General features: G+C 40.4%; 1 protein-coding gene across 2 annotated transcripts in view; it reads right to left on the bottom strand.

Annotated features, from left to right (window-relative positions):
- Positions 1-2808: 2808 nt before the first annotated feature.
- MRPS27 (mitochondrial ribosomal protein S27) overlaps positions 2809-14817 on the bottom strand; it is a 45829-nt gene continuing 33820 nt past the window's right edge. For both annotated transcript variants that reach the window (XM_083817984.1, XM_083817985.1), the window contains 4 exons: positions 12336-12438; positions 10043-10185; positions 6490-6645; positions 2809-3188 (listed from right to left, as the gene is read on the bottom strand). In XM_083817984.1, the coding sequence (XP_083674110.1) occupies positions 2949-3188; positions 6490-6645; positions 10043-10185; positions 12336-12438 (642 nt within the window). In that variant the 3' untranslated portion in view covers positions 2809-2948. The remainder of the gene's footprint in view (positions 3189-6489; positions 6646-10042; positions 10186-12335; positions 12439-14817) is intronic.

The following is a 14817-nucleotide window of genomic DNA, read 5'->3' on the forward strand; positions in this document are numbered from 1 at the left end:
CAGCTTCCTGAGTGCGAGCAGGGGCCTGAAAAAACATGCCTGAGAATTGGGTGCCGTGGGGTGCAGCCTACAGAGCCTGGGGTGCAATGCTGTCTGAGACAGCGGAGACAAAGAGAGGGGTGGTGTGGAAGAAACAGACATGGGGTATGTATGGGAGGAGCATGCAGAGGATCACGGGGGAGATCAGAAGGGAAGCTGGGAAGCAGCAAAAGCTGGCAAAAGGCAAATTCAATCGAGTACAGGTAGGTTAGTGGAAAATGTGAGAATTTGCTTGGTGAGAAAACATCAGTTTGGCAGAAACCAGTTGGTGGAGATGATGGCGAGACCTGGGACGGGGCAGGGGGGAAGATGGAGACTGCTGGACTGTAGAGAAATACCTGGCTGGGGCATGCAGGGGAGGGAAGAGTGGCTCTGGTGTGAGGCTGGTAGAAGTGTCAGGAGTGGTTTCTTGCTCAGGGTGATACTGAGGGATCAGATATGAGGAGGCAAAACATCTGGTTCCTTAAGCTACAAATGGTCTAGACTCACTGCCATGGATCTTGGGTTTGGTGGCCTTTGTCTGGCTGCAGTAACCTCCTCCTCTGCTGCCTGCAAAGCGTTTAGCAGGGAAACTCCCCTCTCCCAAGGGCAGAGCACAGATGGAAGCAGATTCAGCTCCAATGCAGAATATCTGGTTTATCCACAGTGCAGAAAGGTCTTTCCTGAAGAACAATGTGGCACAGAACTGTTGCTGTCCAATTTGTTTAAAGCTTATGCCTGGATGAAAGGCTGTATCTACACTTAAGAGTTTTGGCTTCAGGTTGTGCTGAAAGCATTCAAACCTACACTGACTGGAGTAAAAAAAAGAAGGCAGCCTGTAACATTAATTACCAGGTTACTCAGAGCCTAGGAGGAGTATTTTTTTTTTCTGTTGCTATAGCAGTTAAATCTAAATAAATGGTAAGAGGGGGTTAGTTGTGAGGGAAGCAAAGCATGCTCTGCAAGGGAGCGGGGGACGCAGCAGCCAGCAGCTTGCTGTAGCTCAGTTAGCATTAGCAGTCTGGCATATCCACTGAGCAGGGTGAGGGAGGGCGGAGGTGGGGCCAGAAGCAGGCTCCTCGTGCTGCCAAGAAACAGATGCTAATGAGAAATGAGCAGAAATGTGGCAGTGCCCACTGTGCCCTAGCCAAATAGTGCCTCATCAGCACAGGATCAGCAGCTGAGATGTCTAGAGGCAATGTGGCAGCACAGAGGGTCTTAAAACTGAGGTCGTATGGAGGAGATCCCAGAAGGGAGTAGTGGTGCCTGTAGCAAGAAGTTGGCAAAAGAAATTGGAGGACGTAGCAGCAATTGTGAACGTTTGGATGTACAATCCCTGTTCTGACACTGAAAAACTGAAATACATAGGCAGGGGAGGGACACTTCAGCCTTCTGTGTCTAGACTAGAAATCTCTCTGAAGCCGCACTTTTAATGAAATTGTTCTTAGGAGTGTGTTTGGCCTCCTGCTTTCCCTTAAGGCCGTCTGACAATCAGAAAGCATTAGGAGAGAGCAAGAGAGAGATAAAAAAAAAAAAAAAAAACACTTCAGGAAACTTGATAGAGAAAATTTGCCTGGGAAAGGCCACTGCTGGTTTAGTCAGGTCACATAATCATCCCCTTACCTGGAGACTGTACTGTGGGAGAAACCATAGGACTTGTTTACAACATGGGGTGAAGGACCTTACTGTCATTTTCTTGGATGTGAAACAGCAATCGCTTTGTGAGTGTATTCACTGGGAATAAGAAAGGTATTTGGTGGATGACAGTTAAGATGCTTTCTTACACTTAAAACAAGTTGACTAGATTTGCAGCATGTTCTCACTGGACTAACAGTAAGTGTGTGATGAGAGTTTTCCAGCTTTAAGGCTAGACAGGTGCATGTTAAAATTGGAAATACTTATCAGATGTTGTAGTAAAGAACACTGAGACACCACTGTTGCCATAACAAGCTGCGATACAGAAGGGCTGGTGTTAGGGCAAGTTCTTTAAAACCAGGGAGACCCTGCCAGGAGCAGCAGAAAATCATTTCCTGACCAGATTCTGAGGCGACAGGGAATGTAAGCATGGATGGATGCTGATGCACCCCAAGACCCTTACTCTCTTTCTATTTTCTTGTGCTCTATGTGAACAGCTACATTGTTTTTACCAATCTGAAGAACGGGGCATGGGATTGTGTATGCAGCTGAGGGAAGAATGGAATTAGGTCAAAAAAAACATGAAAGAGTGCCCAGAATATAAAAGGAAACTGCACTGCAGAATGAGGCTCCTTGGTGTTTGCTGAAGTGCTTGTACATGTTTCTCTACTGATCTTAAAAGTGGAGCAGAGAAGCTCTAGTGAAGTCGGAAATTTCTAACTTCCTTACAGGGAAGCGTTTTTATAGGCACATCTGAGTGCCTGTGCAAGTGCTAATTCCCTGGGCTAGAACTCTTTAGAAGCAGTTTTAAACACAGTCTAAAGTAGGCTTCCAGCTCCATATACTGCCCTGAATTTTCCAATCGGGCTCGAAAAAAAAGCAATCAATATACATTAATCCTCTTAGTGGCTGAATTTCGGAGTAGCCAAGGCATTCTTTCCTGTGAGAAACCCCTGCTGAAACAACTTGTGTTTGAAATTCCTCCTTCTTCCTTTGTTTCTTCTATCCTCTACACCTTTCATCAAAGGCAAGCCACTTCTTATGCCTTTGTTTCTTTGTGCTGTCTCCATCCTACCCCGTCTGGCTAATGAAAGGACAAAAATATATCATAAACCGGATGATGATTTCTATCCACGTGTACTTTACTTCAGGAAACAGGCAAAATGGAAATTACTTTATTTGCATATAGTAAGTAGTCACACTTGCAGCAGGATTGAAGTGAAATAATAATGGTGAACATTTCAGTTCACATACAGAGGAATGCATACCATTATGGTAGTCTTTGAGTTCCAGTACTAAGCAGATGCTTCAGCTAGCTTCCTAGCTTCCAGTTCCTGCTTAGCCTTCTCTCTCATCTCTCTTTCTCTCTCAATGAGAAGAGATTTTTCTTGCTCCCACTCCTTTAACTTCTGCTCATGTTTTGCGATGTCTTCCACTTCACATGCTGGCAGCTTTTCCTTAACGAGTTGGGTGGTCAGGGTTAACAGGCTTTCAGACTCAACCTTGCCAAGTGAATGCAGCTTAGAGTATAGCTCCTGTCACAAAAAGGGATTTGGTGGGGAAGAAGGAGAGAGACAGTCAGTCACAAAAGTCAGTGATAAAATACTTCCCTATAACAACCAATACATAGCTGTTGAATCTAATGATTAGCTGTGCTGTCCAGGCCAGCTATTTCATCCTAGCTAAGAGTTTTGACTGTGGCAGCAGGTACCAATTCTTCCCCCTCCTTGAAATACTAACCTCTAAAATAATCTTTTGTTGAGCAATAAAACTGAAACAATGAAGTTTCATTTTCATTAAGCAGTGAAATTCTCTTTACTTTTCCAGGTTCAGTTACCTGGTGTAAACAAAGATCAGCTGACCAGTAGATTATGAAAATATAGTCTAAACACCTTATTTTTTGGGTCTTATCTCAAAATTCATTGACTGATTTGCTCCATACTGCCTGCATTAACATCCCTCTCAACAGATGCAAATCACTTTAAACACTCTCTTACTCTAGAGCACACTAAGTAGCTCCCATGATTTCTTCCCAACAGTTACTGTGATCTGAGGCTTTACTTTGTTTACACAGACTGTACAGTAGATCTAAAGCAGGTAATATTTATCCAGGGATATTCTACACTGTAACTAAGAACATAGCTTCAGTAAGAAACTCTGCAATATTTCCTTTTTGAGCTTTACTTACCTAGATTTCATGCAGCATAAAGATATTAATTCACTTAAGATGATGAATCATCCAGTGATACTATTTCTGGCTTTCTGGAATCTTTAGCCTGATGGCTCACTAACAAGCTGATTAATTGCCTTAAAAGTGCAGATACACAGTCAGCTAGAGAAGAGTTTCCTGAGGGAGGAAGATGACATGGCACTGGCAGGTTCTTCACCCTTTGCTCATTCATTAGATAGGAACACACTTTCCCAATTGTTCTTTTAAATAAGATGTTTTACTGAACCAAGCACTTGTGGAAATGTTTAAAGCAAGTAGGTATCCCAAAGGAAGGTACATCCGTGCTTCTTTCACATGCCCTTTGAATAAAGCTTATTGACTTGCATTGAAAGATGACTCAAAGAAGATATGGGGATAATTCACCACCAAACAAAATGGCAATTCTGGGTCCATGATGACATCTGGTCTTCCTCTCCCAGTTACCACTGGAAGCTTCCATGCTGTGTAGTTGATCTGCAGTATTCCTCTTACTCCAACTCCCACTGCAGTAAGCTGCAAAGGCACTGCCCCTCGGCTCTTGCCTTGAGGTTATACCTTGTTCTCAAGAATGAAACTGGGGTGTCCCTTCTGATGCCTCTCCATTTCTTCCCACCCTAGCCAATACCAACTACAAAGGCTTTGCTGTTTTGCCAGGCAGTGGAAGGTCTGAACAGGTCAGACAGCAGATAAAAGTCTCTTCAAGTGGTAGGTATACATGTCTGAGAGGCTTGGGCATTTGACTCCATTGCCTTTTTGATTTTATGATAAAGATTAAAAGAAAAAAAAATGTCTTTGAAGCTACTGGAGTAAAGCCAAACTTAGTAATATTTATGTGTATTCATCTCTATTTTGTTGAGATATCAGTAAGTTTACAGTACATCAGGGACAAACATGGAGAGTGTAGAGTTTGGATTTGAGAAAGGAACATAATTCCTGACAACTTCTCCCATGATTAGAGCTTAGACATTCAGTTTAAAGATAACCATTTTAGACCATTAAGAATCTCTCTGCTACCCACTACTGAGGATGTACTGAAAAGGGGGGTTCGTGCACTAAACCTAAGCAGTATGAAACTGAACTAGAAGAAATACAATGAACTGGAAACTAGTGGGACCTCTCTCCTAACCCGCTACTGGACTGAACCCACTGAACTCTGGAATCTTCCCTGCTCTGCTGTAATACATTAGTGAAGCTAATTTAGGAAAGCAGCAGTCTCTCTGTCCTGCCTGTACCAGAAGGGCACATTCTTAAATGGCAAAGTCACTAATTTTTATAAGCAGTCTCCAGGGCTCTGCATTCAGAGGAGGTACACTGCTTTCAGAGACAGTGCTCCCCAGCGTTTATGTGATGAAATGCTTGCTCACTGGTCATTTATATTGATGGAAAGAATTACCCCAGGAACTCTGTACTGAGTGGTAGGCCTCAGTTCATGGTATCTAAAAACAGGTAATTACAACATGAGTGACAGTGTCAGACACACAGTCTAAATTACAGCTCTAAAGGCTATTTTTTTTCCTTTTTCTGGAAAGAGACAAATGCCCTCAAGTCCTGCTTTTTGGAAGTGAAGAACATACTGCCTCTCACACATCACAGTTGTTAGTCACGCTGCCACAGCTTTTTCATGTACATCTACAAATGGCTGTTCTGAAGGTCTGTATTAGACATAAAGTCCAGGAACACATACAAAAGCTGAACAAGCTACAGTTTGAAACAGGAATTGTATGTCTGGACCAAATCATAGGATCATGAGGGTTGGAAAAGACCTCCAAGATCACCTGGTCCAACCATCACCCTGCTACCAATGTCACCCTCTAAACCATGTCCCCAAGCACCACATCCAACCCTTCCTTGAACACCCCCAGGGATGGTGATGCCACCACTTCCCTGGGCAACCCGTTCCAATGCCTGACTGCTCTTTCTGAGAAGAAATGTCTCCTAATCCAGAACTGTTCAAGGCCATGACAGCCTAGAACTACAGGCCAAATTAGCTCTAACTGGGGGTATCTGAATTTTACCACAGCACAAATCAGAAATGATCATATAAAATGGGCTTGTTATATAGCTATAAGATAATGAAATAAAATTCAATCACCATATAGCTATGCCCTAAGGAACAACTGTTTTGTTATTTATACTGTTAGCATCAGTGTGACAAACTAGAGATAAAAGGGAAGCCTTACTTAATTCCACAGACTGAAAGTATAGGATGCAACTTTCCTACTAATCCTAACATACACAAATGGACAATAAATTCAGTAATGTCTCAACCCCAGTACAATTTACTTTAATGAGTAAGAACCCACTGAAGGTCAGATAATGGCTCTCTAATGACAGGCCACTTTTGCAAACAGCATTTGGATGTATCACTCTGATGTATGAAAAGTGAAGACAAAATCCTAGCAGACATTCAAAAGACAAGTGGCCTTGAGCACTTATTTTTTTGAAGGTTGCTTCCTGTTTGAGTACATGAAAATGTAAGGTGACAACAGTTTTAGAAATGTCAGGTAGACTCCTGATGCACTGAAAGGGTGCTAGTCTACTAGCTATGATAAGCGTATTTATTTTCTAGTATTTACTATGGAGATCTATTACAGCTTAGAATATTTACATAAATGAAAATCTCCTACCTTGAATCGGCTGTAGTATTCAGGTATTTTAGACTGCTCTGTTTCTTCTGTTTCTGCACATTGTGACTTTTGCTCTGATTCCTTGGTTTCTTCAGATGATTCTGGACCAGGTTTTGCTTCAAGGACAGACTGCAAAATGGTCTCCAGAACATCAACCTGAACAATCAGATTTGTCACTGTTAGCATAAACAGTTTGGAAATACAATCTGAGTAATACTGCTGTTGCATCTACAAACAGCTTTGTGAGTTACTCCATAGTTCAAGATGACTGCTCTGTATGATAAAGAGAAAACCAAATTCTAAAAGTAAATGGACTAATTCTTGGAAGAATTACATACTGTATTTTGGACTTTTGAGGCTGGGCATTTTAAAGTCCCTGCAACAGAAGAACTCTGCCAGCCTCCATCAACAGTAAAACTCCCTGACTCTGGTGATGTATACATCCAGATGTTTGTGGATATCTCAGGCATTAGACTATCATCTGCTCTTAGCCTGATATCTAGTCATAAATATTAATGTTAAATGGTAGCCACTGTGATAATAACACTAGCATGATATACAATCACAGATACATCTAAGTAAGATGTTACTATCAAACATTCAAAGCATATAATCTTTAATAGACCATCTTGATTCCCCTTTGGTGAAAAGGAAAATTACCTGTTCAACAACAACATTCATTCCTGTCATTAGCTGGGTAATTTAACAGGAAAAACGAAAATGTGGGCATATAGTAATATGTATGTTGGTATATATATAATAACGATATGTTGGTAAATGTTTATTTTTAATCTCTATGATACCCTTGTTCTCTTCATGTTTTTCTCTTGAGAGGTACCAAGAGAACCACCTTCTCCTAACTGCAGCTGTATCAAAAGAACGCATTAGCATCACTAAGGGACTTGGTAAACTATTTCTTTATGTATAATTGATACGAAAGATGGAATTGCTATATAGATGCTGCTGCTGTTTTGGTACTATGAAGATTGCTATAACTGAAATTACTGGATACAGGCTGCCTGCATTTTAAAATTCAGCCTTTACAAATGTAAAGAGCTGTTACCCTTCTCTGAATCCTTATCCTTAGTGTTTATCATTTGAATGAAGTAACAGTGTAACCTTTGAATCTATGACACTTTCCACAAGCAAAAGGCTCTTGATACCTACTGGTTTCATTTTCGTAGTGTAAGTATATATAATGCTAAAGAAATAAAAATTCTTGGCACTGAAATGTAATCCTTAAACTATCAATACTGAAACAGGATTAAATAATCAATGAAATCATTACTGAGTGCTTGAAGATACATAAACTCTTATCTGGAGAGTTTCTCAGACAATTCCACACACCAAAACTTGCTTGTTCACAGTTAACACAATATAGCACAATACTAAAATAGTATTTTTGTTACGTTGTTATGATAGTAACAGAAATTCTCTCTCCCAATAGTCACGGCAGAGAGAAAAGAGGCACCCTACTAGTCAGAAACAGAGGAAGCTTAGAGCCTGAGAAAAAAGTGACTGATACTGAATGGCCAATCACTTGAAAACGTTTTCAACAAGTGTGTGACTAAAAAAAGTTCATTCCAAAACTTCTCATTTAGTTAACGAAATTTCTTCAGCCAGAAGATAATATTACATTTGGGAAAAGAACCAAGGTTGTGAAAACAGGGTTGTATCTTTCTCAGGTTTGTATCTCCTTCTCATGCCTGCTATTGTGCAGGCATGCAAGGACAATAATTTACAACATTGCCCATATTTACTAGTGCTATGATATGGATTTACAAGAATTGCATAATGGTCAATTTAGGCTTGCCCAAAAGCTACCCAAGATACTACAGGAAAAAGGAGTTTATGCATGTGAGGTTGTTTCCACCACATCTGCTTTCAGTGTATGTTGACTGACCCCAGTATTGACCTGCTCAGTGCTCTTAGTCCTTCACCCTTGGGAACACTGCATTTCAGTTGGAGATAATAATTAAAAATATCTTATACAGATCCTTAATAGTAAGATCTTAATGAGCATTCTTGTGGAAAAGGTCAGATGATACAAATCGATATAATGCAATTACTTTATACCAGATAAGGATGCAGACCAAAATATTTTCCTTTTCTTTCTTAGTGCATTGTGGTCACAAAAAATGCATTGGAGAAAAATTATTTTGATAATATCAAAACATTTGATATTATCAAGGCCCATTTTTGGTCCTTAGCTTGGTGAAACTTGTGTGACTTGCACTATTGTTTTTATACAGCTACCTAAAATCCAAATCAGGCCACAAATCTCTTCAGGGAAGTTCCTGTGTAGGTCTCATGGTTATTACTTTTTGGACTCTTCTACTGGATTTGTACAGAGACACTTGCAGCAATAGTGAATAGTCAGCAACAACCTTATTTTGCAAATTCTTAAATGACAGATGTAATTAAACTCTGCAGCTTAAGCTGCTCACTAAACAAAGTAAAACATTTCTGCAAAGAAAGCATTGCTGCTCGTTACTGGAGATTACTATTTTTACAGTATCAGTACAAACACAGATATAAAGGACCTTACTGGACTTGAGGTACCTGGTTGCATGTAATGTTACATAGACAGATGCAACCTTGTTTCAGCACTAGGGTGTTTGTCTATAATCCAGAACTCTGAGGAGTTTCTTAATTTGCCTAGGGTTTATAAGCAGAAAAAATCACCAATTTATTAGGCTGAGATCTTCAGACTTGGAGTAAAAAAGAAAATTGCTGAACCACACCCAAAGAGAGAACTCTAAAGAGTGTAGGTTTCAGATACGATGCTTCCTTCCCTGCCCTATCCAGTATTACACAGAGCTGCTTCTGACTATGGGGCATTAGGAGGACCTGCTGAGCAGTGACCTGGCCTTTGTACATCAAGCGAAATGTAGGGGCTGTAAGCCTAGTACTGATGTTAGCAAAAGGGACACTCCCAATACCAGAAAGCCCTTCAGTGCTGTTTTAATGCACCACACCATGTAGTTTTCTGAATTATTCCACCTAAGCTGCCTGGTTCGAGGAGCAGTGTGAAGCCCCATAGCACTCCTAATACTAAAGTACATTCATAAGAGCTGACCTCGCAAACAGACCAAATTCATTTATCCTCCCTATCACAGGCACTACAACCCTTCTAGAAATCACCCTGCCCTGTCTCTGGACCAGTATCACTCAGGACATGATTCCACATGAAAGGACACATGCAATTAGCCAGGAGAGGTACAAGATGTGACGTTTCATCTTCAAGTATGTCTCTGAGAGAGATGGGAAAGTACCTTGGGGGGGCATGCCGCTTAAGACATAAATGGCTTGTGGCAACAGTAGACGCTCGCAAGGACGTGCCAATAGACATCTTTGCTGGCTTGTTAACTGAAGCCATGCTTCTGCTCTAAATGTTACTTCCCCTCCTGTCTTCCAGAGACCTCTGAAGTATTACTAGGCTTGTAAAGGTCTGCTATCATCTCATTAGCAAGACAAGTAATTTACAGGTTTTACTGAAGTTTGACTAGTGTGGAATTCCTTGTGTTATGCAGGTTATAGTCTTCAGACTTACAGCTTCTTTGCAGATTTTGATGTCTCCTGGCAGTGAAGCTACATTCTCCATCACTTGCAAGGCTCTATTCAAGTATCCAGGTGTCCACATCAGCGGCATTAGGTTGTAAACAGCTCTTAAACCTTTATTCAACTCCACCTTCCCTGTGATAAAACAATACTTTGAGTTTAGTAATTGAACACTTGAGTCCTAAGGTAATCTATAAGGATTGGTTCTGTTCTCTAAGTGAAAGCAAGTTTCCAGGCTTTTGTGGTAAATACAAGATACAAAGCTGCTGTGACAGAATTGTTCTCTTGTTTTGTTAAAGTGCCTTCTTTTTGCCAGCTTCAGGACTGCTACCCGTTTGTCCCTGTTTGTTTATTGTTCCTCCTCATTTTCTCCCCCTCATCTCTACATTTTGCCCATACAGAGAAGTGGAAAAATGGCCAGGCTTCCTGGTTGTCTGGCACAGAGTCAGCATCTCTGAGAAGGATGTCTGAAGATCTCAGACAAATAGTTCAGCATTCACGGACTCACTGTGCAGCATGTGTGTGCTAAATGTGAGAGGCAGGACTCACACCCATGGTGTTTACGGTCTGCTCACACATGTACCAAGACCAGATCATATGAGACTTAAAGCACATGCTCTACTTAACTGTACAGCTCAGTGTTCTTATTTCTAGTTGGAACTTCCTTAAAGAAAAGATGGGAGATCTGCAAAAATGAAATTCTGGTTCTCATTTTGGAGCACCCTGTGCACCAAGGTCTTCATGACTCTAGCAGGACCTACGATGCACAGCACCACTGACAACCTAGCTTTTCTTCTGAGGGTGACAGTAAAGACTGCAAAACTTCTGTTCTCCATAATGGGGAAAACGTACATGACATTCTAGTTGGTGAGTACTAACGGGCTATGACTGTCACTCTAAGCTCTTGATTTTGTCGTTGTCAATGTTAAAAAAAACACACTGCAGTGTAGCTTATGAGAGTTATCCATCCAAGCCTCACTTTAATTTAAACTCTGGCTCTAAGAATGCAAAACTGTGAAAACAATCGTTACTCTTCTCCACAGGGAAAAGAACACTTTAAGAAAAGCAACGTAGTAACTGCACAAAGCTTATGGACTATGGACAAATTAAAATAGCTAAGCTGCCTTAGGCTACTCTGTGCCTGAAGACATCTTTCACTCTTTCAGAGGTCAGTTCCATTAGTGCTGGCAAGACTGTGGAATATGTGACATAACAGCAAATACCTTTTGATCTACTGAATGTCAACGTCATGGAACAAGTACTACTGCTCAGAAACAGTGAGTACATTTGTGAAATACAGCCTCTACTCAAACAATCTTTATGACACAAAACCTATACCAAACTGAATGCCAATTGTACAGCGAAGTCCCTGTCTGTATCAGCATCTCCACTTGATAACAAACAGCTCCACTGAAAATCAGGTTTCCAATTAATTTTAATGTTTATCCTCTTTTTTCAATGAAAACAAGGTTTTCATTTTACAGTCATGATAAATCAGAATCAGCATCCTAACACTGTCACTATCCATTGTATTTTGAGGTTGCATTTTAAGAACGTGTCCTCTTCTTATTACCCTGAATAAATTCTAGGACAAAAGTTAATGCTGTAATGGAACAATTGCATAATGAAAAATTTTAAATTAATTGTTTACTCTTAATTAAATAATCATTTTACAGAGAAAGACAAAACCCTTCTGGACTATACTCCCATAAAGGTTGCAGGAAATTCAAGAATTGCTTATCCTTTCTTTCCCACCTCCTAACCCCCTTCCCTCCTGTTCTGGATGTACTCTGATCTACCTGCTCTCTAAATAATACAGCATATCATTATTGGTGAAGGCTTCTTAAAAGATACAGGATAAAGATGTTGCTATCTGCTGTTCACAACAGAAACATTAATGTTACAGTGAGTAGTAAATGTTCTAAACATAGTGTTTTTCAGGGTGCGGTCTCTGTAATTCTTGGTGTGTAAAGATTATTTTAAGAAGTTCATAAACTCTATCTAGAAAAAGAACATATTGTCTATTACCATAGATTTGTTCTACAGAACTCTGTCTTGTGGGATTTTATCAAGAAAATGTGTTGGTCCACACATAAACCAACCCTACTGCTCTCTAAGAATGTTTTCCTCCATTCAGTCTTAACTCTGAAACTGTTTCTTCCACTCTTTCTGCCTTTTTCCTTAGTCTTTTCATTGATTACATTTTAATAAAGCAAGTGCACAAATTTAGTTCATCCGGTGGCAATAAGAGGGAAAATAACGACTGTGAGGGAAGTAAAACTTACCAAGAAATGCATAACCATACAGCTGGGAGCTAAATCCCACAGTGCTTGTTTGCTTTAGTCCTGTAAGCAGTAGTGATGCACCGAGATTCCTCTCCTCTTCCCACTGCAAATAATGTAAACTAAAATGTAAACTAAGTACATGTTCCTTGACAAACACGAACAAAAATACTGCAATAACCAAAGGCAGCACATGGCCTTCATCACATCTTACTAACAAAGTAAAGAATCATTAAACATGTCCAGTGTTCAGAGTAACAGTACAAACAACCTGAAGAACAGTGTATGTATAATAAAGAACACCTCTTTCCAGAAGACAATAAAATGGGAGGATCTTTTCAATGGAAGTCAACCATTGTGTTTCCTTAGGGATAAAGGATTATGTTGATTACACTGGCCAAGCACTGCCAGTGACCCGTATGTCCAGCACTCACTTCAGGCTAACGCTGCTGAAAACAAAACTATGTGGCTTCCGTACCAGAGCAGTCCTTTCTTTTACGTATGTGGTAAGATGCATTCTCCACTATCCTACACTAGAATAGAAAATGCAGAGAGAATATGCTGCTACGGGCTGCTTCAAGTCCCAGTGATAGATCCGACCACCAGTGAAAGCTAGAGAAGGGGACCCAGTAAGGAAGGACATTAAAACCACAAGAGTGATGTGAATTTTACTTTGCTGTGGGATAGTACAATACAAGGCCAGAGAAGTAGAGACTTCAAGGATACACATTTCTTCTCAGCAAATGAAAGAAGCTGAACAACTCCCCTTGTGAAGAAACTGAGCAAGATATAAAAGACAGTAGACTGGAGGAAGTCTGCTTCTCTATACACAGATTTTGTTGCAGGGTACTTTAAGCACCTTGTTATTACCTTAAGACCTCAAACAAATACCGCCAGTGAAAGGCAGAAACTTTCTGAAAAGAAATTCCCTGGTTTAATGCAAGGAGATGTCTTTTCAAGGTGTAGCAACTTTTGCGTCTCCCTTCAGGTGTTAATCATCCACCATAAAATACCATCACCTAATAACCACACAAGGTATTTGCCTGACCCAGGAAAGGCATGAAACGGGATAGGTCTGTTTCTTGCTGAATTCAGCATTCCCGGCGAATGTTACGGGAAAATCAGATGCAACCGCAAAAATGGAGCTTTAAAGGTCTACTTTCTTTTGGGAACTGTCCCTTTTGGCTTCAAGAGCTGGAGAAACTGCAAGCACTTAACATTAATGCCTTTGCATTGGAAGATGGCAATCACACCGATTGTATGCAACAGTCAAGGAGGATACTTTCTGGGGAGAGCCAAAACCAGTCAGTCTGGCTCAGCAGTACTTACAGCAGCAGAAATATGGAAGTTCTCTATCACCTGTGCCAGGGACTAATATAGTCAGATTGCCCATGATTCAGTTCTCAAAGTTAAAAAACATTTTGTCAGGCTGCAGGACCCTAAGCTATGGTGGTCAAGGCCCTGTCTGCAACAGGACACTGGCTGACTTGTCTTGCACCTTGGAAAGAAGGAATGGGGATTTTCTGTCTACAGCCATTCCTAAATCAGCCACAGAAAAACAGTACTGAGCATTACAAGGTGTTGAATGGTACTCTGTATGGTGCACACATATAAAAATATGGCTTATGGCAGGTCTTGGATGGGGTTATTTCAAAATGCATATTAAATACATCACAGCTGTATAAATAGGCTTGTCTTTTAAACATGTTGTATGTCCATACCACCCTTGCTTGCATATTCAGCTTTCATAACATATTACACATATTGACAAGTGCCTGTCTTTGCAGTAAGGATACACAAGCATAGACAAACACAATGGAAAAAACAGATTTTAGTCCCTCTGATTGTCATACATAAGTGATCAAGTATACTTGAGGAATGGAGGAGAGAAGACTAAACGTACGTTTTCTATAGTGAAAACTGAAATTACAAGCCAATTGATTAAAATCTTATGGCACTGGCCTTAACATTTTGGAATATGTTTTATGCAAGACAAATGGAGGTTCCTAGTACTTTTTATGGGTGAGAAGGTAGAATACTGCCACTTCCAAGAGCCTGAATTGTCATGTTGGCCTTAAGCAAGACAGAAATGAATAGGAAAGCCTAACCCAGTCTGAAGATAGGAGAGATTTTAGTTTTAAATATTTCCGAAAATCAACAGAAACAAAGCCAAATGGGGTAGTGAAATTCCTAGTGAAAATCTTTTGTACTTCTTCAGCATCAACTTTAACAAGTTATAATGGTGAGCAATACTCACCTTTAACAGTGTCAAATATAATATGCAATACATTTTTTTGTGTGTTAACTGACGGAGCCCTCTTTGAACTCAGGTGAGATGTCACTTCATCACCTTGAAGTGGACATACGCCACATCTGAAAATTCTGACGCACTTTCCCTTTCAGAGAAAGGAGCAACTAAAACTGATGACAAGTTATTAGCTGGCTTTCATCTTCTGTTGCTTTTTTTTTTCTCCTTTCTTCTGTA

The sequence above is a fragment of the Anser anser genome, assembly GCF_964211835.1.
Source record: "Anser anser genome assembly, chromosome: Z".
Taxonomy (NCBI): Eukaryota; Metazoa; Chordata; class Aves; order Anseriformes; family Anatidae; genus Anser; species Anser anser.